Below are 26,648 nucleotides of genomic sequence, written 5' to 3'. Positions count from 1 at the left end.
ACTCTTTAACAACTCCACAAGACATAATATACTAAGTTAGAGTGATTGCAATTTGTCAAAAGAGAGAACTCTCATGACAAAATATCAGAGTGTTATTAAATTGACCTAATCCATTTGAGAAATTGGAGTTTTTTGTTTTAGTATAAAGAGATCTCAGAAACAGATTAAGTTCTTTGTATTAACTCTTCAGATAAGATTAACTAAATGTGTTTTCTAACATAAATTAATTTCCATGATACGGCAAGAGCTTATTATTTTGTGCCCCTCCCCACAGCCCTCCAATTTAAAAACCCAAATAAAAGAAGGGAACTTGCCAATGGAAGAATCTTAACTCAGAACCCATTCTGTTTTTAAAATAGACATTGAGGAAGGATTTTGAACTTGATCTGAATTTAAGATGTTTACCAAGTAATACTTATAGATTAAATTTTTCCATGATTATTTTAACTGAAGAACCAGTTTGGTTCCTTTTGATCTGTTAAAATTACCAAGTATGCTTTTTCTCCCAAATTTTTTTTAATTTAGGAAACCAACATTTATTGACATCACTTATTTCCAGGTACATAGGAACTTATGACATTTTAGCTACATAACATTTTATAAATGAATTTCTGAAAACAATGTAGTAAATCAACTTAGTGATTGATAACCAAATGAGAATACATTATTTACATAATTTTAAAACATGAGCACTTCTGTAAATAGCAAATTGTGGTGTATTATGAACAGTCTGTCATATAATTACTTGGTAAACATCTTAAAATTCATAAAATTTCATAACTTTGTGGCAGTGGGTAAATCATCTGGCCTATAAATTATCTGTGAGACTCTTTAACAACTGAATTTAAAAATATCAGAGATAAAGATACTTAAAATTAATGGACTGTGTTTGAATGTTTCTATAACCTAAAATCTAATCCAAGTCATATTTGAACTTTTGTTCAAAAACCAAAAGCAAGAGAAATAAACTTCTCTCCAAATCCAATGAAAGTGATCTCATTTTTAAGCCCAACTGACTTCTTGTTTAGATTCTCAGTTATATATCTTTTTTTTTTAATCTTACCTGTGATCTCTTACTCTTTCATCTCTTCTTCCATCTTGATTTTATCTTCATTGTAGTCCAGACTCCAGTTTCCTCATAACCTTGATTTTTTTTCAGTTGTCTACCAACTAGATTTTTTACCTACATTCTCTCTATTTAATCCTACATTCTCCTTCACTTTAATATTTCTCTCAGACAAAATTGAATTATATAAAGAAGACATTTAGGACCTTCTTTGTTTAACAGCTTCAAATTCTTCTCAATTGGTTCTTTACTTTCTGCCTCATGACTTGAAAAATATTTTTTTAAGATATCTGTGTCCCTTCAAACTTAGAAATTTTTACTTGTCTTTATACATACCAATCTGTATACTTTCCATATCTTTCTTTTCTTTTCTTTTGGTGAGGCAGTTGGGCTTTAAGTGACTTTGCCTAGGGTCACATAGCTAGTAAGTGTTAAGTGTCTGAGGCTGGATTATGAACTCAATTCCTCCTGACTTCAGGACCCATACAATTTTCACTGCCCTATCTAGGTGTCCCTTCTGTCTGTCTTTCTTAGAGATAATCGTGGTGTAGGGAAATGAGCTCTGGATTTGACTCATCGGTCAGTAAAGATCTGATTTTAAATGCGTATCTTTTTTGACAAAACATAATGAAAAAATGAAGGCATCATTCCCAAAATCATAATTAAATTTCTATAATCTTAAGATTTCTTTGAACCTTACTAATCTTATTTACTCAGAGCACTAATATGTCTCATAATTAGAGAATTCCAAATTTCTAAGCTACTTCAATGGCCATGTAGTCAAAGCTAAACATGAACAAGGATCCTCTCTATGTCATACCCAACAAGTGGTAGTTAAGCTACTAAGGGATATTTTCCAAAGTGTGGGAATATTCTGCTTTCCACACTATTCAATTTTTTAATAGATACAGTTATTTGGAAACTTTTCTTAGTTAATCTAGATTTTCTTCTTTCCATATTCTGTTTTGGGCCTTATGTGAAGATACTCATTTAATTGTAACATTGGTCTACTTTTAAGCCAATTTCTCCTGGTTCTGCCAGAGAACAAATTAGACAAATTCATCTATTCACATACTTGAGACTGTTCTTCATGTGTGTCATTTATTTCACTCACCTCCTTTCTTTTTGATAAACAATCATAGTTGTAGCATCCCGATAAATATCCCTTCACCTCTCATACAGCACAAATTTTTAAGTCTTTTGCCATTCTGTTTGCCTTCCTTTAAAATCTATACAGTTTATCAAAGGTTTTCCTGTAGTTTTCAGAACTGAAATCTACCAGAGTAAGACTCCAGGAAAGATCCCCACTCATTATATCTAGAATGTTTGCTTATGTAATTCAACTCAGTTGAATTTGTAGTTCATTAAACCTCCTAAATCTTTTTTTAGACAAACTAATATGTAATCATGTATTTGTGATTTTTTTTTTTTAACTCAAACTGAGACTGCATTTAATTTTATCAGATTTGATCCAGTCTTGTCACCCATTAGTATTTTTCTCATTTTACTTCCATCATCTAGGGAATTACTTATCTCTGCTATCTTTGTTTTACCTAAAAATTTGATAAACACAGCATCTATCTAAATCATTGATGAAATGGTTAACCAGCAGAAAGCCAAACTCAGATCTTTGGTACATTTTGCTGCATACCTTTTTCCAAGTTAATCTATTCTCCACACTACTCATTATCCAGTTACTAATCCATATAAGTGTACTATTGCCTGTAGGTCTTTATCTTATCCACAAGATTGACGCGGAATTCTATATCAAATGCACTTGTTAAAGTCCTGGTAAAACTATCTTTTTTCTTGATCTATCATTCTAGCGCCATTGCTCAGAAAGGAAATAAGCTTAATGCAATATGATATGTTCTTAATGAAACAGTATTGTTTCTTTGTGTTTACTCATCATCTATTCAGTAACACATTCTAAAATTTAAACATCAGGAATTCAAATCAAGCTGATTGTCTTATAGTTGACAGATTCCATTCTCCTTTTTGAAAATTGGGACTATATTCGCCCTTCTTTAGTTGTACATCAGGTCCATTCCCCATGATCTTTCAGATAACACTGCCAATAGCAGTTCAACTATTATTTACTAGTACTTTAAATATTTAAAGATGAAATTCAACTGGACCAAATGACTAGAACACTTTACTTGCTACCTATTCAATGTTTTTTGTCTAGAACTTTTAGATCCAAAGATCACTTTCCTTGGAGTAGAAAGCAGAAGTCAAATAAAAAATGAACATCTTCTCTTATCAGTTATCCCATGTGCTCCAAATAGTCATGCTATTCCTTCTTTGGCTTTCAAAAAATAATTTTTGTTTTCCCTAGCTTTCACACTAGCTTTAAATCATTCTGAGCTTAACTCTTCTGACATTTATTATAGAATATATCATGATATTTTTAAAAATTCTGTTTCCTTTACCTGCTTTTGTATTAAATACATGTCTTTAAAACCTCAGTAGGTTGATGAGTTCCCCATGTTGTTCTCTTTATACAACTCCCTTCATCGTGATGATTTTGTTTTCAGAATTTTATTCTTCAGAACACTCTCAAAAGACAAATGAAACTAAAAGATATTTCCTTGAAAAAAAATAACAAAATTGGTAAACCTTTAGCTAAGAAGTAAAAGTAAGTTTAAGTAAGTTTAGCTAAGAAGTAAAAGAAGTTTAAAAGAAGTAAGAAGGAAATAAAATTGAAAATAGGAAAAACAAAAGATAACAGCATAAAACAATTATCAGAAGCCACCATATATAGCTAAATGTCTACAAAGGTCATGATTCAAAAGAAATTATGCTTTATCTATCCAAAAAGTAAAATACTCACATTTTTTTTAAAAAAACAGAGATATATCTTACTCCATTTTCAAAAAAAAAAAAAATGAGTGAAAGAGTGTAAAGAATTAATGAAAAACAATAATCTAAATAGATTTAAAGGAAAATTCTCTCAAATTTAATAGTATTTGAAAGAATTGATATTTGCATTATAGATTTTCAGAAACAGAAAAGGAAAACATTCTTCTAAGTTTCTTTTATGAGATTGATATTAAACTAGAAAGCTAAAAAAGAACTACATAAATATGTCATAATAAATATTACTTATTTAAATATTTTCATTAGAGCTGGATAAAAAGAGACTCTTCCATTCTTTCTAAGCTGACTTCCCTGGAAATTTTCATTCATGTGAAACCCTCCTTACTGTAAACTTTTAGACATTTGGGTTCCCCAAATTTTGGAGACATATGCCAGGCTTTCCTAGAAATTCTGTGATAGAGTTTTCACTGACTTCTATTATTTATATCATTTTTACCCCAGCATCCATTTCCTTGTTATTGCTAAGAATGATCAAAATGGATTTCTCCTTTTTTTGGTTATTATATATGAAGGATGTGATTATTATTTAGGCTAGTCAAGAAATTGTTCGCTGCTCTAGTTTTGGCAGAGGAAGCACTAGTTCCAAAAGTTAGTCAAGTAGTTGGCGTTCCCCAAGATTACTTTATCATGATTTTGTGCCCAAATTATATATTGCCTAAACTATCAATTCTTTTTCTACTTTCTATCCAGGTGATCCCTTGCCACCTTTATATGTACTTTGTGACACAATCACTTTTGTTTCAATTTCCTTCCCATTGCTTATTCTAATTTTCTGAAATGAAATTTTTTCAGACTTTTCTCTTTTAAGGACTCAGAATGTCTTATTTTTCTTTTCATGTGACCTTCCTGGTCTAGTTCATATTAATTTTCTCTTTCTCTTAATTCTCAAAGGACTCAACTATTTGACTCATTTAGCATTTAATCAAATGTAGTGTTTTTAACCCTGTATGTGATTTTTTTTTTCAACTGAATTATAGGCTTCTTGAAGGCAAAGAATTTAATGTGTTTAGCTAGTATTACCCACAATTTATGATCGTTATATGAAGTATGTACTGATATTTGAATGAATGACTATAGAATTATAACTTTTATATATGGGACATTGTAATTGTTTTTTAATGTAATTAATGGCATTAGATCTCAGTAGACTGATATTGGAATTAAAGCTCTGCAGCAGAGAATGGTTCTAATGTATGTTTAATTATGTTTTTTTTTTTCCTGTGTGTTGGAAATAGGAAGGTCCAAATAGTCTGATTAATGAGGAGGAATTCTTTGATGCTGTTGAAGCTGCTCTTGACAGACAAGATAAAATAGAAGAACAGGTATTTTTAATAATATTTTAAGATGAATATTAATGTTGTAAGCATTTTCTTATATGCAGTGGTTCTGTTTAAGTCAAGAATGAACTTGTTTCATATTAATGATTTGAACTTAGAAATCTTTCTGAAAAATATTCTTGATCTCATTTTAGTTTCAGTATAGTAGATAAGAAATCATTGGGCTTTTTCATTACAAGGCCAAAGTATGACTGAAGTACAATATTACATGTGGAGTGAAAGGTAGATATGCTTTTCTTTAACACATCCAAGTATACTCTGCAATAAGGGTAATTTTGCTGTTAGTTTCCTTGTACTTTCCCTGTCCTCACAGAAAGCAAACACATAAAATAAATTTAGGTCCATTAGAGTTGATAAGATTACATTTCCCTAGAGATTCACAGGAAGCTGTGGCAGGGGGGAAAGGAGCAAATATACAATAACAACAACAACAACAAAAATGTTATTTCATGGATAATAATTTTTCCTAGTACTTTCATTTTCATTTCAAGAGATATTCATGTGATAATAAATTGGCATTTTTGGATATTTTTATTTTCTGTTAAAATATTTTTGGGTGAAAATAAAGTAGTAGGTCAATTCCATCAGTAAAAGAAAACTATAGAGAATCTAAGTTTTTTTTTTGTTTTGTTTTGTTGAAAATTTTTATTTAATATTGCTTAAAATGGTATCAGATTTTGGAATTTTATGGTGTCATTTCATCATAATGCTATTTCTAATGGAAGTTGAACTATAGTACTTTTTGCTAATGAAAAGCATTAAGAATTGCTTGCTATTGAATATAGAATTTTTTTTCATTAAATTCTATATAATTATTGATAGACATGTGGTATAATGGATATAAATAGCCTCAGAGTTAGGAAAACTGGGTTCAAGGATTGCTCCTGACACATTGGCAATGCTGAACTTGAGCAAGTTACTTAATTTTTTGGTTGTACCCTAGCAACTCAAAAACATGAAAAGCTGCTCATCTTTGCTAAAGGAAATTTCCCAACTGGAAGTTTCCTATACCAAGTAAATCACTTATGCATGGAATGTGTTTTGTGTGTATGCATGTATGCATACTACCATTATGTGTTACATGTATACTTAACATCAAAATAAATAGACGTAGTATTATTCTGCTTCTCCTTTAAAAACATCCTAGCTCCTTCTTCTATCAATACTATGAATTTAGTTTCTCAATTAAAAGAGTAATAGTTTGAATGTTTATTTTACTTAGTAACGAAAGTAAGTACTTAGTAAGTGAAAGAAAGCCCTCAATTTAAGATAACCTGCATTACCATTCCCCTTTCCCTCTCCAAAAAGATTTATAACTTTGTAATAATGACACAAACTAGCAGAAATCAGTCTCTTTCTTTTATGCTGTATGCTTCTGTTTTTATGCTGAATATCTTATTTCAGTCCCAGTCATTGTCATTTTTTCCATTCTCTTCAGCTTTTCCTCACTTTTATTCTCTCTTATTAGTTCTAATAGTTGCTTGTATGTCATCAATTGATTCTGTCTATTATTCATTTGCTCCTCTAATTTATTTACACAAATTCTTATAATAATTCTTAAATAGCCTTAAAGAACAGATGATGTTATCATGTTACTTTTTTCTCCATTTCCTCTAGGATCCTCTTATCATTCACTGACCTTCACAGTGTAGCTTTATATAATGGAGAAATTAAACATCATTCCCCATAATATTCTGTACTTCAGGCAGACTCAACTATATGCTCTTTCCTCTACTTGGCATTTCATCTTCTATCATCTTTTTTTTTTTTTTTTTTTTTTTTTTTAATCAGACTGGAACATTTTCTTCCTTAAACATCTTTGGAACAAACCCTTGTTCTCTTCAGGGCTTAGTCGAAATACCATGTCCTTTAAGAGTCCTTTTTAGAATTCTTCAAATGTTAATGCTGTATGCAACCCATCCTACTACCTATATAAGTGTATTTTGTATATCTCTTATATTTGTTTTTTTACAGCTTGTTTAATATTTAGGGTCCATAAGGCTATATACTAACATATGTTACTAAATTAGTAAAGCAAGTGTGTATGGTACCTTCCCTCAGAAAGTATAGTCATTTATTATGATTGTAGAGCAATTTACTCTGAGCCTGTTTACTTAGATATATAATGGAGATGATAATATTAAATTGTTTCATAGGATCTTATTTGAATAAGAGCTAGACTCATTTAAACCTGTTCCCCTCATTATAGTAGATGAACTATACATACTTATCTGTGACCATGTCACCTCCCTTGTTAGATTATAAGCTCCTTAAGAAGCAGGATCTGCTCACTTTTTGTAAATGTGTTCCCAGTGCCTAGTGCGCTACTGAGCACATAGTAGGTAATTAACTAGTGCTTGTTAACTTTTGCTTTTTCTATCAATTACATTAGCTTTATTTCCATCAGTGGAATCTGAAATATAACATTTCTTTTCATCTTAACTGATTTTGGGCTGCCTTAATCCAGTAATAGTGCACCTGACCTCTTTCACCACTAGAAGGCATATTATGCCACTTCGAGATGTTTCTCATATGTATTTTGACTGCTTTAGTAGCAGAAGATACTTAGCAAGTAAACATTTGTTGGTCTTTTAGGTCTGTAAGGGACCTCATCTGTAAAATTAAGGAATATATCTGTACTACCTCCCAGTATTTTTATTATTTTAAGTTAGTCCTTTTGTTAAAAGGTTGATCTTGCTATGCTCATTGATTTCTTTGTAATTTAAAACTGGCCTGTGTTTCTCCTATTTTAAAATCCAAATTTGAAATAGTTGTACTTAAAATCCTGGGCTTTCTTACTCAGAGGCTAGATCTCTGTCCAATACATGATGCTGTTGCTGCTTTTTTTTTTTTTTTTTTTTTAAACTAATAAAACTGAAGCATAGAAAAGTAAAGTGACTTGCTGTGCTTAGGACAAGTAACAAACAGGATTCTACCCTCAATCTTTTATCTCTTCTATCCAGTCTTCTTTTCATTATATATTCTGTTACTATAAAATAAAGTTACAAAGCTCACTCATTGTATATATTGCTCACTCATTTTATTATCACATCATCTCTGATATCATAGGCAGTATAAGTATTATTATAAGAAAACTAAGGCTCAGAAGGTTTGAGTAAAAGATATAAGTAGATCAAAAAGAAAATTTGTATAGTCTGAAAACAATGATCTGTCTGTGGACTAAGGCAGTGGTGGCTGTATGGGTGGGTGAGTTAGTGGCATAATGGGCAGGTATGAAATGTTAGGATTTAGCAAAATAAAACATTTTATTATTATTAGATTTCCCTATATTTATGGATTTATAAAAACTGAGTGTTCAATAACCGGTAATGGGATCTACCTTTTGGCTACAACATATTTTTAAAATATTCTTTTCCCTCCAGTCACAGAGTGAAAAGAGCAGATTGCATTGGCCTACATCCCTACCACCATCTAGTGATGTTTATTCTTCTGTGGGTACTCATAGATTTGCTCAACAGGTAAGATAAATTAACTTTAGAATTTATAGAAAGCTATGCCATATAACTTTGTCTTTAGCTTTTGAAAATAGATTTTATGCTATGATTTGCAAACCTTCCTAAGTAAATTTATCAGTTACTTTGTCACTTCAAAAATCACTTAAGAAAATTATTTGTATTTGTTGTATTCTGTATCTTTGCCATTTTCTTCTCTCTGTTCTTTCACTGTACCTACCAAGTAAAACAAACAAAAAAATCCTACTAAATGCATTTTTCTTCTTTTTTTTTAAATAAAAAATTAATCAGAAATATTAAACAAGCAACTTGATCAGTGCTCTTCATCCATCAGGGTTAAGTGACATTTTTCTTTGTACTGTAAAAAGCTACATTCCTTATTTTTAAAAAAAATGGAGCAAAATACATAATAGGTACATGAAGTCAGCACTTTTTGCTGTGCTTATTTCGTATGGTGCTTTGTTTTTCCTTTTCTTTATCTTGTGTTTGGAAGTTGGTACTGAATGCTCTATTGTGCCTTTGTTCTGATTACTTGGTTTTTTCTTTGTCTGTCTCTGGTAGCCCTATAGTCGCTCTTCCTCCATGTCTTCCATTGATCTAGTCAGTGCCTCTGATGATGTTCACAGATTCAGCGCACAGGTACTGTACAAATGCATGGAGTGAACTTGAGTTATGTACTGTGTTTCATCCTATTTTTCTAGTTCTTGGAATTCTTTGGGTTAGGTCACTTGGTTTTTTGGTTCTAAATCAATAACAAGAAACAATAAAAAGGCATTCTTTTTTCTACTAAACAGTTATTCTCCCATGCATGCTTGTACTCTTTTGACCTCCTGGAGCATACATGAGCAAGGAATTTGAATTTTTTCCTTTTATATGCTGTATAGTAACTATCTTCATATAAGATACCACATTTCTAATGGAGGAGGTATTACACGGGACTAAATGATAGAGATTTGTTAAGAGAGTCTATAATAATAATACAATTGAATTATAATCAGTACAATAACTTTAAAGTTTTTGCTACTTTTGAGGCTTCAGCTTCTTTACTCATGGTCATTCTAGTACTGTACAACTCTTAAGGTCTTAGGATAATTTACATTTTACTTATATCAGAGGGTTTTTTCTGTATTAAATCAGTAAATTGACATTCTAATATATGTAATCATAGAATCTAGAGGTCAAAAGAACTTTGGAGAAGTTATTTAGTCCACCCCCTTTATTTTCAGATAAACTGAGATCCATTTTGGTCTAGATCTTTATCCCAATGTATTAGAAAATAATGACTTTTGAAGTTAGGTATTTAAGAAGATCTAGTAGCTTAAGCATAACTAAAGTAGAGTTGCTTTAAAACTACATTGATACATGTGATCATTATTTTGATTATGTCCATCTTTTGCTATTTTTTGTTTTTATTCAAGGGTGTATCTGTCTCTCTCTTTCTCTCTCTCTCTACCTTTCTCCTTCCCTCATTCCCCCTCTCTTCTTCTCTCCCTCTCTTCTGCCCCTCCCTCCCTCCCTCCCTCCTTTCTTCTCCCTCTCCCCTTCCTTCTGTCCTTTTCTCTTTTGAATTAGATAATCACTTTGGATGGGAGATGGATAGTTATTGAAAAGGTCCAAGCATACAATATAGGCGAGCATTGAGCAATCAGAGAACTGGGAAGTAGTGACAGAATAGCACATATTCACCTAATTGACAATGCCAAAGGAGTTTTCTATTCTGCTGGTAATCTATCTACTATTACTGTTACAGTTCAATACCTAAATATGGCTATTAGTTTTGTGATTTTTTTTTTTTTTTTTAATAGCCCCAACAGACTACATCTCTTTTCCTGGCCAATTGTCTTGTTTAAAAAAAAAAAAAAAATACTGGGCCTAATAAGGTAATAAGCATTTACCAAGCACTTACTTTATTCAAGGCTCATAATTAAACACAGAAAATAGTTAAATGTTGAATGATCAATTTCTGCTATAAATTTCCATTGTGAATCTAGTACCACTACCAGAAAAACTTAGTTATCTATCATAATATATAATATGTAGTTGCTAATATTATCTTAGTTATTTGATGTCAATTCCTTCAGAGTTTTTATAACTATTTTGGTGCATGTACTGTTAAATCTATACTACAGTTAAAATTTCTCTTGTTTAATATTACATGCTACTGCAATAAATTTTTCAATGGGCCAGTAAAATAATTTAGGGGAAGGAATGGTAATGGGAGATATCTATATATATATACTTTTAAAATTTCTGAATAGTCAGGAAAATTTTAGCTATTTAAAAAAAGCTTTTGGCATAATATGAAACAGATTTTCCAATTATAATTTTACATGTAAGTCAGATTTATGTCAATTTTTTCTCTGAAGTTGGAACAGGAAGAGAAATTTAATACTGATAGCTTTTTTAAAAATATGTCTCTTTAAAAGTTTTTTTTTTTCTTGAACATATTAACATATTAGTGTCCTTCTCAAAATTTTTCAGTATTTACCAGGATAGATTTTGTTCCTAAACACAAAAACAGATAAACTTGTTTTGTGTAGATCATTTAGGAAAGCATAAATAAATCCAATCAGAAATCACTGACATACAATCCACCTGTTCTGGAACTTTGAGCTGTTTCTCTATCTTCTATGCTTTCCATATATACATATTTTGCAAAAATAAAAAGTAAATTAGTAGATTTTTCCATATATCCATAACAAATCAGTGACAAAGCTAGAATTCCAAGTCTGCTTGTAAAGCATGTATTCATGTAATGAATAAAAAAAGAGCTAAAAATCCTTAGTGTTCATTTCTCTCTACCCTCTTCCCTTTAATATTATGAAAACAGAAGCTGCAAAGAAGAGATGGAAGATTTAGAGGTGGTTGTCTGTGCATGCTTATGATTGGGGTGTGTCAGATTAGAGCTCTGCTGGCATAGTTCTTTTTCTTGTGTTTCTTGTTCTCAAGGTGAATTAGAGATTATATGGGAGCTAAGAGTCTTTACATCCAGGTAATAGCATTCCAGTGACAGATAAAGAAAAGAAGAAAATAGAGATTAGCATTGACTTGTTGACCTCAACCATCTAGATTATGATTAACAAGCTCCTAATTGAGTTTGACTGCCCCATGAAGTTCAAGAATACCTTGAGTTAACTTAGTATTGGTGATTATTACACATGTTAAAATTATCCTTTAGAGTAGAGCTTCTTACTCTACTTGTGATGCCTTTTAGCCCAAGACCCTCATATGATGCTGAAGATATAGGCTTATATAATACAGGTATACAAATCAAACATTTGCTGATAATAAATCATAATTTCATGGCCCTATTTGAGGATGCAATTATGCTTTAAGAAGCTTTGCTCTAGGGAAAATTCTAACTCAACATTATATGATTATGAAAATCTTATTGATGATTTATTGAACAAATAATTTCATGTATTATTAAAGGGCATGATGGCAAATCCTCTCATCATTTAAGTCACCTTTTGGATATTTACCATGTTGTTAGTGTCTTCTTTCAAAATAAGCATACCACTTAAGATAACCCTTCACTAGAGCAAAATGTAAAAGGACTGTCACTACTTATTTTCTGAAGATAGGGCCTCTTAATGCAGCCAAAGAGCTTGTTAGCTTTGTGATTGCTACAGTGATCTGTTAATTCATTTTCACTTTGTAATCCACTATATTTCCCAGATCTTTTTCAAATGAATTTTTGTCTAGCCAAAACTTGTTTTTATAACCCAAATCGAGAATTTTGCACCCCTGCATTTTAAATTTTCTTATTAGATATATAGCTACATGTTTTGGGTAGTCAAGATCTTTCTGTATACTGTTATGACAACTTATTCATCTTTCCTAAGTTTGATACTCCTAAGTTTGATAGGTATTCTAACTATGTTTTCATCCAGATATTTCATTAAAATTTTCCCCACAAATTGACATTAAGCCATTAATGACTATTTTTTCCTAAGTCTGCAAAATCATAGTATCTCAAGAAAACTTAAAGCAATCAAACATTTTATTAACAAAAAGACATGAAAACTGCTACAAAATTCTATTTATAGAGCCAGGCTGTACAATGATCCATTGAATAAGTTTGAGCATCAAATCAAGAAGGCTGTTGTCTTGGGATTTCATCTTTGTGTGGTATAGAATCAAGTTAAGTTCAAAATAAATAAAAATGTGCATTTCTCTAACCTATTAAGTTACTAGATCTGCTCTTGCCACTGAGTTGCTTTTTTATCGATGTTATTGATAAACTACTGAAGTTGAAGTGTAAGAATAAAATTACTAGAATTCAGGTCCTGGACAGTAGCCAATTAATATCATTTCATTGTTGACTTATAGTAACAGTTTTTCTGAAATGGTCATGGGTAAAAAGTGGCTTGTAGGATATGTGAGTAAGGATAACAGAAGAATAAGCAGCAAAGGGAACAGAAGCAACACTCCAAGGATGAAACAAAATAATTTTGAATATGTGCATGTAATCTGATACATAGTTATGTCGTTATCAGGAATGAAGTATGTGTGTGTGTGTGTGTGTATTAGCCACCTTTTTTCTCCATCCTGTGTTCATATCACTTGTTATCAGCTGTATTTCATTCCAGACCAACTAAAATTATGGCTTCTAAAGTTATGCTTATTGTAACAAATATATATTGATTACCAACTACCTAAAAGATAACTGTTGAATATATGATTGATACCATAGTAACTATATCAAGGTGTTAATCATTAATAAGCATGATCCAGCTGCATAATAAAACAGGCTTGTGCACTACTTTTGGTCATCTCTGAGTACCTGTTTGATATGCTTCAGTGAAGAAAAAACTTTTTTATTGTCTCCAGTTTCTCACTTTCACTCTTTTTTACTCTCTTCTTTGCAATATGGCTTCTGTCTCTTTCACCAGTGATCTCTCACTGAAAATTTAGTGGCTCTTTTTCAGTCTTTGCCTTCTTGACCTCTCTGAATTAGCTTTCCTTCTGAAGAGATTTTACTCCCTGGGGTTTCATGAAATTCTTCTCAATTTTGTAATCCATACCTGTCTTTCAGAGATTCTTCTCTGTCTCCTCTAAGTATTATCATGTATGTCTTTCCCTCTATCTAAGTATATCCCAGAGTACTCTTCGGGCCCTCTTCTCTCACGATGATTTCATCTCCTGTAAAATCAATTATCATCTTTTGTAGATGATTTACAAATCTATGTATTAACCCCTAAAATTCTGACCCTAGTCCTGCACATCAAATTTGCTGCTGGATATCTACTCACCCAGTTAGCCCAAGGTATCTCAGATTCAATATATTCAAAATTGTTCACCATCTTTTTCCACTAAACTTCGCCCTTCTTCCTGCCTTCCCTATTTCTTTTGAATGTGTCACCATTCTTCAGGCACCTGGGTTTGAAACCTAGGAACCACCCTTAATTCTTATTGTCCCTTTCTCCCTATCCTATTAGTCAATTGAGCGCTCATCATTTCTACTTAGCATCTCTCACAATAATCCATTTCTTTCTTTTCATATGGCTACCACCCTAAATTACAGTAATAGCCTCCTAATTAGACTCCTGAATCCAACCCTTCTTATTTCCAATTGATTTACCTAAACTATAAATCTGACCTTGTCATTCTGTTGTTCTCAAAGCTTTGATGGCTACCCATTGATTTTAGGATAAAATATGTTTCTGGTGTTGAAAGTCCTTTATCTGGTTCTGGGCTAATTACACATTACTTAAACTTAATTTTCCAAACATGCTGACTTTTCTTATGGACATCTTGCCGACTCTAACTTCTCTTTATATACACCACTTCCTGTACCTGTTCTGATTTTCTCCCTTTACCTCCGCCTCTTGGAACCCCCAGCTTTCTTCAGCTTTCAACTCAAGTACTACTAACAGGAAATCCTTTCTTAATATTCTAGTTTTCAGTGCTCCTCCTCAAAAAATTACTTTGTTTTTAGTTAATATTTTCTGTATATGTTTGTTTCCCCTCATTCTCTCCTACTATCCACCTGCTCTCACCCACAGTAGAACATGAACTCCTTTATAGCGGGCACTACGTTTTTTTTTTTTTAGTCTTTGTGGCCTCTGCACTTGGTATCTGGCATGTGTATAGTTGGAGTGAAATAAATCTTTGTTAAATTAAGGTATATACAAGTGAATTTTTCACATAGATGCTGTTGTAGCTTTTGGTAGCGTTAAAAAACTTTGGGTATTCCTACAAAAACAAATTCTGCTTTGTCTTTAACATAACTAAGACATCCAAAGAGGTACGGAAGCTGGTGGGAAAAGTTTCGTTTATGTTAAAAAAAAACCTTTTGGTTTGCCAAAGTTGGACACTGATTTGTGAGATTACTCTGTTTTAGTTTCACTAATGATTTTGATATACATTCCCCAGTTAAGAAGAATTTGTTTTGTCATCTGTTCCTTAACAGCAACATTGCTCACTACCTTTAATCTTGAGTTCATTTTACATCTTCTAATGTGTCTTTTTCTCATGATATAGTAGTTACATGTTTTTTGTTTGTTTTTTATATATCCCTGATGTGGGTGAACTGACCCTACCATATTTCTCATATTTGGGATTAAATGTAGGTCTCCGTCAATTAGTAGGAATTTTAAGTAGTATACATTGACAATTAGATTAACTTGAAAAAAAGACTTATGCTATATGTTTATTAAAAAGTAAATTACTAGCAATGCTCAGCTTTTATACTAGTCAAAAGTGTGGTCAATTTGGGGACCAATATGAGATTGATCCTTATTAACTATATATAAATGACATTGTTATATTCACATGAGAGGTGTATGAGAGGGAGTTTTGTGTGGTAGAAAGCAAGCGGGCTTTGAATCTAGGAAGATATAGGTTCAAATGTTGTCTCTGAAGCATACTGACTATTTTACTCTATTCAGGGCACTTAACCTTCCAGTGTTCAAGACTAGGTCTTCTTAAACTTTATCTACTGGCAACCATTTTTCACCTGAGAAAGTATATAAAAGTAGGTATACAAATCAAACATTTACTGATAAATCATAAGTATAGCAACTCCAACATTCAGTTTGTACCCAAATGGGGTTGTGACTCATAGTTTAAGAAGCTTTGCTTCAAACAACTATCTAAAACAATGTAAATTTTGGAGGAGATGCCAATCTGCCTTGATACAAAGGGTTTTCTTATCTAGGAATTCCATAGATAAATTAAATCACAGGTCTAGTCCCTCACCCTATCCTAATGGTATAGATATTACCAAGGGACCTGCAACACTCCTCAGTGCAGCTTGAATGTAATTGGAAAATATTTAGTAAAATAAATAAAAATACAATAAAACAGATAATATTTCATTTTAAAAATGTCAGATATGCAGATCACAGGGATTCTTATATATGGATTAGTGGTTCCTCTTTCTATTTGAGTTTAACAGTATTGCATCTATATAGCAGTTCAGCATATCTGCTTGGAACTTTTACTTCCTTGTAGCTACAAATAAAAACGACCATTTCCATTTATAGTACCTAAATATTAAGTTGTTTTAACATGTTAAATCCAGTCTTCCTAATAATGAATGGTTTATGGAATTTCTTGAGTAGTTCATAATGATGATGTTGGCATATAGTCTATTCCCATTTTTTTTTAGGAAAAAAGTTTCTTTTCTCAAACTTCGATACTAAAGGGTGTACGCAAAGTACCTGTCTCTTTAAACAGAGAAACACAAATTTTGATCACTGAAAATGATTTGAGCAGAACTTTTGCTCTACAGAATTCAATTCTGTTTACTGAGAACTTTCTTGTGCAGGGCATTATAACACAAAGGCAAAGGAGGTAGTTTCTGCCCTTAAGAAGCTGGCCTTCATTCAGAGGAGGTAATAAATTCTATGGATAAGTAGATACAAGTTAATTTGAAGCAGGGAAAAAACCTAATAACTGAGGAGATTAGAAGAAAGCATTAAGAGAAAAAAATTGTATTTGAGCCGCGCATAAGGTCTTTGAGGCTGGGATGTAGGATGGCATTCCTGGCTTGAGGGACTACTTTACAACAGTATATGGAGGTAGAAGATGGAATGTAAAGCCCAAAGAATAGTTAGTAGAGCCAATATTTAGTTCCAGTCTAATTGGAACTTCAAGTATATGAAAGAAAGTAATAAAATGAGGCTGAAGCCAGAATGGAGGCGTTTAAATGTCAAACTGATAAATTTGTATTTTATACCTGCGGTAAACAGGAGTCACTAACACTACAAATTGTTGAGTAGGTAGGAGAGTGACATATTCAAATCTGTAATTCATTTCTGGATCAAGTTGCTTGCCTTGTATTATGTGTGTTTGTGTCTGTGTACTTTTAGAACCAGAAGTGTTGATCTAGCAAATACATTTCATATACAGAGCACCAAAAACAAAAAAGAAATGTTTCTTAAACTTGTGTGAATTTATGGTCAAATAAGCCAAATCTGTTTAAACTAACTGTCTTACTGATCAGAAAATAGACTTAATTTTCTCAGCATTAACTTGTATGTGCCCCATTTTATATTTAAATATATAGTAAATATTTGAAATGTTATACATTTTAGGGTTGTGTGTAGTTTAAAATGTCAACTTTTAGTAATAAGAGAAGTAATATATTCATGTGATGAAAATTCTTCTGGAATTTAGTGCTAAAATTATAGAATAGCAAAAAAGAACTTCATTTGTCTCTTAATTGTCTCAAGTAGAAACATTTACAAATGTAAATGGGCAGCTAGGTGGCTCAGTGGATAGAGCACCAGCCTTGAATTCAGGAGGACCCGAGTTCAAATGTGGTCTCAGACACTTAACACTTCCTAGCTGTGTGGCCCTGGGCAAGTCACTTAACCCCAGCCTCAGAGGGGAAAAAAAAAAAGAAACATTTACAAATCATGCTTTCAATAACAGTGAAATATATATACTCTGGAAGACCTTGGAGAAAATATAAGTGAATGAATAAAAATCATTTACTAACTACAGAGGTGAGGGAGGAAAGAAGGAGATGCAAGGCTACAGAGCAGAAAATTGGTTCAGAGAAAATTTCCAGTGAGTATGGACTCAGATGGCTTATATCCTACTAATTATTCAGCCAACAAACATTTATTAATTGCTTATAGTATGTAGGTACTGCCAATTTCTAGAGCTATAAAGAAAAGCAAAAACATAGACTTTGCCATCAGGTTCCATTGGTGGGATAGAGTGTGGGACTTGAATTCAAGAAGTCTGGAGTTTGAATTCTTATTCTTAGTAGCTGTGTGACTCTGGGCAATTCATTTAACTTTCTTTAGATTTAGTTTCCTCATTTGTAAAATGGTTATAATAATAGCACCTGCCTTGTAGGGTTGTTGTGAGGATCAAATGAGTTAACATATGTAAAGCACTTTGAAAACCTTATAACATTTGCTAAGTACTAGCTACACATTATATAGATGCAGGATAGTGTATATAGAAGGTAATCTTAGAGGTGTAAAACATGGAAGGGGGTGGTGGAGTGAAATAAAGACCAGGAAAGGTTTCCTTGAGAGATTGATTTGGACTTAAGTCTGGAAGGAAGCTGGGGAGCCAAAAGTCTAAATTATTGGAGAGAACATCCAGGCACAAATAGATAAGTCAGTCAGAACTAAAAACTTAAATGTCCCTTTGCTCCAGAAACTAGGGAAATCATATATTTGACTTAGATTTCTGAGCTTAATAGGGTTTCACATTTTGCAAATAAACTTGATTTTTCACAAAGCTTGTATTTTATATCATAGAGTTCAAATCTACACTTAGATTGTTAATAGCCTTTATCAAAGCAAAAGTCAGCCAGTAAATATTAAGTATCTGTTGTATGCCAGATACTTGTGTTAGGCACCTGGAATGTGAATAAAATGCATTTTATCCCATCTTTCAGGGTGCTTATGTTCTATCAGGAAAAAAAATTCTCTCTTGCTCTGTGTGTGTGTGTGGGTATGTGTATGTGCGTGTGTGTGTGTATATATATATATATATATATATATATATATATATATATATATATATATATATATACATATGTATGTATATGTATATATACATATATATATATGCATGCATGTAAATATATGCAAAATAAATGTAAGTGAATTTTAGTTATCTGAATTTTCAAGTAGAAATGATGGTCACTGGTGTCAGGTAAGCTACAGAGACTTTAAGAAACATAAGAATTGAGACAGTGCTGTACTATTTGATCATTAGAAACTCTAGAGAGCAATTTCAGTTGTTTTTGAGGCTAAAAGTTATATTATCAAGGATTGAAAAGAAAGAAGAGATAAAGTAGAAGTGATGGCTATATAGAGAGCTTTTTAAAAAAAAAAGTTTGGTTGTGAAAGAGAAGTTAGAACTCTTGCTTAAGGGGATATTGGAGTTCTATGAATAATTTTTAAAGATGAGAGAAGACTGAGGAATTTTTGTAGGCAGCAAGAGAGGAGCCAATAGATAGGGAGAGAGAGGATGAGAAAGTGGGGTATGATTGGGGGTAGAGAGAATTTGCTAAAGAAGATGGAGATGTGATGATCAAAGGCTTAATATAGAGAAGGAGTAATCTTAGCAAGCATAAGAACTACTTTATTATCAGAAATGAGTGTAAAAGAAATAAGATTGACATTAAGGACTTTACATTGAATAAAAAAAGAGAGAATTCATGGTAGATGGTGTCTTCTCAGAAAAGATAAAGTGAGATGAACCTTCCAACAGTGAAAAGTTGTCCTTTTTGATAGGAAACATTTCTAGGATCACCTTTTGGTGTAAATCTGAAACAATCTGTCAGTTTTAGTCATGCTCTTTGATCATAGTAGGTTGGCAGAAATGGGGCTTATACATTTTTTGTAGATTATGAAGCAGTTTGACTATTTTTTATCTTCTGATGAGTAGGAGTAACTACCTTATGGTCCAAAGGCAGAAGTGTTTAAACCTCATGAAGAGAAATTTTCATAGTATATATAACAAAAGAATGAAATAGGAAGTATTGTTAAAGAAATAAGGATTATTTTATTATCTCCTTTGGAAATCTTTGATTAATATAATCCTCTTTCTAGGATATCTTGTCCCAATATTTAATTGGACTAGATGCCAGGTAGAGGAAGGAGAGAGCATTAACTATGGTGGACATGAGGGAGGATTTCCCAGAGAAAGTAACATTCACCAAAACCTTAAAGAAAGCTCAGCATTCTACCCTTTATATTTCATATTCATTTTCCATAAGAACATGTCTGAATAAAAGCATTCATTAGAAGATTATAGGTAATACAGATTTTATTTTTCCTGCCTGGAATATTTTCCCTTATTCATATCTTTTCATTCTCTTCCTTGACCCTCAATTCTTTAATTAACCTGAAAAATCTGGAATGTGGGCTAACTTTATAGCATTATATACAACTACTAACTAATGCCTGGAGCTCAGCTCCCCAAGAGCACCATTTCTGGAACTTAGTAAATTAAATGAGGCTGTACCTTAACTATAAATGAAATTTGGATTCTTATAATGCGTCTTCTGTTCTTCATTTAAAGGTTGAAGAGATGGTGAAGAACCATATGACTTACTCATTACAGGATGTAGGCGGAGATGCCAATTGGCAATTGGTGGTAGAAGAAGGAGAGATGAAGGTAATGCCCATTAAATAATTTAGAAATTAATCTAAGAATTTATAATTTGTATAACATTTTACTAAAAAGGTAAAAGAAAGAAAAATATTCAACAGAATAGTAGAAAGTTTCTTTTATAAGGTAGAAAGGATCTATAAAATGGAGTTAACAATCAGTAAAGACAGAAAATGAAATTGACAAAACTTTTAATTGAATGAAGAATACAAGTGGAGAGGATAATCTTGGATAAGTTAAATGTGTTCTTCTGAGACAGAAGGGAGGTCCAAGAAGAAGAAAGAGGTATTTTGAAGTACAGAAGATGAAGTAGTATTTAAAGCTCTATGTAAATCTGTCTTTTATATAATGCTTTAAAACCTAGAGAGCACTTTCCTTAAAATCACTTTGTGAAGTAGTAGTATATATGATTCTGGTTTTATAAATGAGATATTTGAGAAAGTAAGGGACCCAGTCCCAAACTATTTATCTAGTAGGTGTTAGTTAGTAATTACAAAAATTGTAAGTTAGAAATTCAATCAGGGAGTTTATGCTAATTTTCCCCCCACTAAAAGAGCAAGTGAAATAATTTGTTGAGAGTAGGGGGATAGGGATATTTGAGGTTTGAGTCAAGGTTTGGAACAACTGCTTTGGCAGATGTATCAGAGAATTAAGAAATGAATAAAACAATTGCTGAGCAGCACTGAAGAGTAGTTTTATTGTTTAATTCAAGGAGGGAAAAGAAAACAATATCAGCATTGTGAAATATTTGACATTCAGATAGAAAGCCATGACAAATTATCTGGCCTTCCTGAATTAGAACATAGAATTTGTTTCCATTCAGACTGGTTGAATTAGGCTATTTGCAATAAGATTAGTCAGATCTTGTTTGGACCTCCCTCTTCATTAAATTGGCTATTTGGGTAATTAGAGTAATGATGTTTGTATGCCTATGCTCTTATAAACTACATCTTTGAGGACCTAAGTAAATTAACTTGAATGAATTTAGGCCAAATGATAGCAAAGTTAAACAAAACAATTCTGTTTTGGTTTTTTTTCATGCTAGTTTAAAATTTTCTTTTGGCAGCTTAATTTTTCTTCACTTCATCCTAGAAATGTTTGAAACTTTTTGCAAAATGTTAATTACAGAGAATTATGCTTTATTTGTCTCTTTTTTTAGAGCATGTGAAAGGTGTTACAAGCACACAATTACTATGTGCAGAGTACTGCTAGCTTCTGGATAAAATATAAAGCTTAAAAAGATGGAAAGAGTGTATATAGTGGGAACAGAGGACGATAAATGCAAGAGATTTTTCAGAATGGACTAGATCTCTGAGATTAGAGAAGTTAGAATAACAATAATAAATATCAAAAGTCTCAACACGGGAGATTGGTGAATAGTATGAACCAGTCAAGTATGCTACCTTTTGAGCTAGTGAATTTTGGAGGAAAAAAAAAATTAATTAGCTTGAACCTAGTCCATATTGTAGATCAGGGATTCTCAAACTACGGCCTACAGGCCACATGCGGCCCCCTGAGGACATTTATGCGGCCCGCCAGGTTATGGCAAATGGGCTGAGGGGTGGAGATAGAGTATGAGTTTTTATTTTTACTATATAGTCTGGCCCTCCAACAGTCTGAGAGACAGTGAACTGGCCCCCTATTTAAAAAGTTTGAGGACCACTGTTGTAGATAGTTGTGCATTCAGTTCTAGAACTCAGAAATTATGTCAAAGCTAGAGATACAGATTTTAGACTCTTTAGGGTAGAAATTCTAGTTAAAGTCATAGTAGCAATGAGCTTATTAGTAAGGGAGAGAATGTTAGAGAAAAATCACAAATTCAGGACAATGAGGAAAACTTCCTTTTATTGAGTCACAGAGAAGACAAGAAGTCATCAAGGAAAGTTATTACCAAAGGTAAAAGAACTGAGATATAGTTTGGAGAAACTAAGGGAAGACATATCTTGAAGAAGTTGGTGATCAACATGAGTCTCTTTACAATCCTCTCAACCTCTAGTCTCCCCTTACAGTCTCGCCAAAACAATCTTCCTTGAGGCATGTGCTGTTAGTTACAGTCTCTGTGTCGGTTTGTTGCTTAGCTGCTCTTTTTCACAAAGATATGTTGGGAAAGAGGCTGGTATTAGAAAGTGGAAATGATTTTTTTTTTTTAATAGCATCAAGAAAACATTTTTAAAGGTGGAAAAAAATCTATCTAAAACACAGAGGCTGCTCATTTATTATTCTCCTGCCTAAGAACTTCACTAGTCCCTTTTTGCCACTTGGATAAAATGCCAACTTTTCAGCCAGACACCTAAGCCCCATAAAAATATAATTCCACCTTCAAAGCACTATTTCACTTTACTTTTGTTTCACGCATTCTTTGTATCAGTTAAAATGGCATACATTATCCCATTTCTGCTTCCACACACACTACCCCCAATGCCTTGTATTCCCTCTTTCTTTGCTCCTACCTTTCAGGATCCTCTTTTTTAAGGTTTAGTTTATGCACTAGCTGTCTATGAAGCCCTCCTTTAATAAGTCACATAAATTTCATTTTGTATCTGTGAGTCAGTCAACAAGCTTTGTGAGCAAATCTTTATTTACGTCCTATAGAATGTAAGCATTTTGAGGGTAGGAAATGTAATTTTTTATTTTTGTGTCCCTGGCAGCTAGCATAGTATCTTGTATAGTAAGTACTTAATAACTTTTTATTAAATTGTACTAATATGCAATTTATGATTTATGATTTATGATTAATCGATTTGCATTGGAATTAATGAAGTATCTTAATTTTCTCAGCTTTTGATTCAGCAGATGATCTCAGTTATGGTAACTTCACAGAGCTTATCATTCAGAATTCTAAATAATGGCTATCTAATTTAAATATCCAAAGATCTCATAGTTCTCATTACCAAAGTTAATAAAAAATTTTATGATTTTAAAACTTCTCCTTAAATCACTGAAGATAAATTAGAATTTGATCTAATTCCTATGCTTACTCCAAATTTATTCTAGGAGAATTTAATTTTGAAAATAGATTTGAAGATAGTTCCTTAAAAAGACTACATTTGAAGGCATTGTTGTCTTTCGAACTTAATTTTTCTTCTCAGTAAATTTTATTCCCCTTAGGTTTATAGAAGAGAGGTAGAGGAAAATGGAATCGTCTTGGATCCTCTGAAAGCTACTCATGCAGTCAAAGGAGTGACGGGACATGAGGTCTGCAGTTACTTCTGGAATGTTGATGTTCGCAATGACTGGGAAAGTAAGATATCTTTAATCTACTTTATCCCACTTTTAAAAAAATTATTTCTTAATCTTGAATTTTTTTCTGAAATAAACTTAGAAAGACAAAGTAGTTAATGTCCAGAAAATTTGTAAAACACTTCAAAGATTAACATGGAAATGTACATTTGATTTTCAAAAATATGAAAATAGTCAAGACAGGTGGCAGAATCCTCATTTTTTACTGATAAGGAAATGGGCTCAGAGAATTTATTTGAATAAAATCACATAGCTAGTAAATGGTAAAACTGAGTAGAACCCATGTTTCTTGATCTTTCAGCCCTTCTTTCTACTAGATTATGTTGTCTACCTAGTTTAAAAAAAAAAAAAGCCCTATTGAATTCTGATGTCTTTGTAAGCTTACTTACACACAATCACTGAAGTTCATAAATAAAAATGTTTCAGTAAGAATTCAATGTAGACTATTTGTTTCTGTCAAAATTTTTATTTGACTTCTTTAAAAGCTTACCTATGTTCATGTATCAACTCTTATATATTCATGATTGTCCAATTCTGCCACAAAGTAATTAGTGTAACCTAGGGAGTATCATTATCAGTGTCAGGAAACTATTTGAGTTATTGTGGCTAGTGTTCCTTTTCTATCATATATTTATGTCCTTTTGAACCCTTTTTGAACTCCCTATACTTTTGTTTCTAGTCCTCCTTTTTTTAACAAAGGATCTTTCTGCTTTGCTGAGAAGATTGAAGTAGTCTAAGGTCCTTTTCTCCTTCCATTCCTTTTTTTCTCTTCCATACTATGGAACTTGTCCTTATCCTTCCTCCTATGCTCTGTACCATTATTAGATGTTGAGGTGGTCCCTAAATTTGTCATGGCTTAATTCCCTGTTCTTTGCCACTGACCCCAGCCCTTCACATCCCATTTCCTCCAAGATTGTGCTCCATCAATCACTCCCTCCACTCATTTTCAGTATCTCCCTATCAGTGGGCTCTTTAATTTCTAAATAACAGTGTCTGTTTCTCCCCTGTCATTAAACAACAACAACAGAAATCCAGCAACAAAAAACAAACAACCTTGTCCCCTTCAAATTATTGTCACAAGTTCATAGATTCAGAGCTGGAAGTACTTTAGTGATCAGTTATTCCAATCTTGTTTTGCAGATGAAAAAATTAAAAGTCCAAAAATGTTAAGCAATATGAACCCAACTTTTTAAACCCAAAATATATCCTTTCCATGATGTCATCCATTTTGTGTGTCTTGTGCCATTCAGTAGTGAACTTCTAGAGAGATTAATACTTGCTGTCTCTATTCTTCACTATTCACCTACTCTTCAGAGTCCTGCTCTCTGACTTCCTACATTACCACTTTAATTCTCCAAAGTCAATCAGGAAGCCATTTGTTGAGCCCCTGCTATGTCCCAAATGTCAAGGATACATGTTGACTTCCTAAATACCAAATTCATCCTCTTTCTCCTCCTCCCCCTCCTTTCCTTTGGCTATCCCTTTCCTCTTGAAGTACCTTCTTTCTTTGGCTTTCATGATACTTTGTCTTCCTGTTCTCCTAAATAGTTAAGAGTAGTCAGAAGACTAGTACTCAGTCTCTTTTATTGATTCATTTCATCCTACTGTCCTGGTAAAAAGCAAGTATTCCTTAATACTCTGTCCTTGATCCACTTATTTTCTATACTTTTTTCACCTACACTCATGGTTTTAGTTATCATCTATTTCTAAACTACTTCCAGATTTCATATATTAAATCAGGATCTTTCTGACCTCCAATTTTGAGTTTCTGGCTATCTGTAGATCTCTACTTCATTGTACTACCAGCACATGAAACTCACTATGTCCAAAAGCTAAACCATCTTTGTCCCTAAAATTTATTGGTTCTGTTGTTAGCATTAATCACTCAGACTCAAAAACTTGTTTTTCCTTTTCTTTCACTTTGCATATCCCTTATGCTACCAAGTGCTCTCACTTTTGCCTCTTTCATCTCTCATGTCTGTGACCTCTTCTCTATTCATATTGCCACTAGTCTTGTTGAAGCTTTTCATTGATTGTTTCCAGTTACTTATTACCTCTATAATAGTCCCAAATGGTTTTTCTTTAAAATATCCTTTTTATTTTGCAGCCTTCACAGTTTTGTAAAAATAATACATATTCTTAGACCCTTAGCTATATCTCTCAAAAACTTTTAGTGGCTTCTAGTTTCTTATAGAATAACTGAGCATTAAAGGCCTTATAACTTATGGCTTCACCCTACCTTTCTAATTTGTTTCTCTCGTCTCCCTTTCTCACATTCTACATTTCTGCTACATTGGACAATTAGCTTCCCTGACTTTGTTCTTCCTCTTTTGATTTCATTCCCATTGGCATCACACTTGGCAGCACACTCTTTTTTTTTTTTTTTTTTTTTTTTAATTTTATAATTATAACTTTTTTTTGACAGTACATATGTATGGATAATTTTTTACAACATTATCCCTTTGCACTCACTTCTGTTCGAATTTTCCTCTCCTTCCCTCCCCCCCCTCCCTAGATGGCAGGCAGTCCCATACATGTTAAATATGTTCTAGTATATCTTAGATACAATGTATGTGTGCAGAACCGAATTTCTTATTGCATAGGAAGAATTGGATTCAGAAGGCAAAAAATAACCTGGGAGGAAAAGCAAAAATGCAAATAGTTTACACTTATTTCCCAGTGTTTCTTCTCTGGGAGTATTTAATTCTGTCCATCATTGATCAATTGGAACTGAATTAGATCTTCTCTTTGTTGAAGATATCCACTTCCATCAGAATACATCCTCATACAGTATTGTTGGGCAAGACACTCCTTCATTGTGGTCTGTTGAAATCATTCTTTCATACAAAGTTAGAAACTATTTCTTTACATAAAGCTTTTCCTTCTTTATAATATTTATTTGTGTCTTAGCCCCTTTTAAATTGTAAGTCAGTTGAGGACAGGGACATTGTTTTTGTTGTGCTTGGTAGGATTTTGTCCATCCTTTTATACTAGCATAGTCTTTGTCCACTTTTAAAAAATCATACCTATAGTTTCATCAGTAAAGAGAACACTTCATGA

General features: G+C 32.5%; 1 protein-coding gene across 2 annotated transcripts in view; it reads left to right on the top strand.

Moving 5' to 3' along the window:
* CERT1 (ceramide transporter 1) overlaps nt 1-26,648 on the top strand; it is a 140,148-nt gene that overhangs the window by 99,060 nt on the left and 14,440 nt on the right. Inside the window, exons 9-13 of one of the 2 annotated variants that reach the window (XM_074282296.1) lie at nt 5,182-5,268; nt 8,667-8,762; nt 9,318-9,395; nt 20,259-20,354; nt 23,457-23,589. In XM_074282296.1, the coding sequence (XP_074138397.1) occupies nt 5,182-5,268; nt 8,667-8,762; nt 9,318-9,395; nt 20,259-20,354; nt 23,457-23,589 (490 nt within the window). The remainder of the gene's footprint in view (nt 1-5,181; nt 5,269-8,666; nt 8,763-9,317; nt 9,396-20,258; nt 20,355-23,456; nt 23,590-26,648) is intronic. The other variant, XM_074282297.1, reaches the window with a different exon arrangement.

Source organism: Sminthopsis crassicaudata, chromosome 1, assembly GCF_048593235.1.
Source record: "Sminthopsis crassicaudata isolate SCR6 chromosome 1, ASM4859323v1, whole genome shotgun sequence".
NCBI classification, from domain to species: domain Eukaryota; kingdom Metazoa; phylum Chordata; class Mammalia; order Dasyuromorphia; family Dasyuridae; genus Sminthopsis; species Sminthopsis crassicaudata.
Note: the sequence above shows the minus strand (reverse complement) of the source record. Positions and strands in the feature narration are given on the sequence as shown.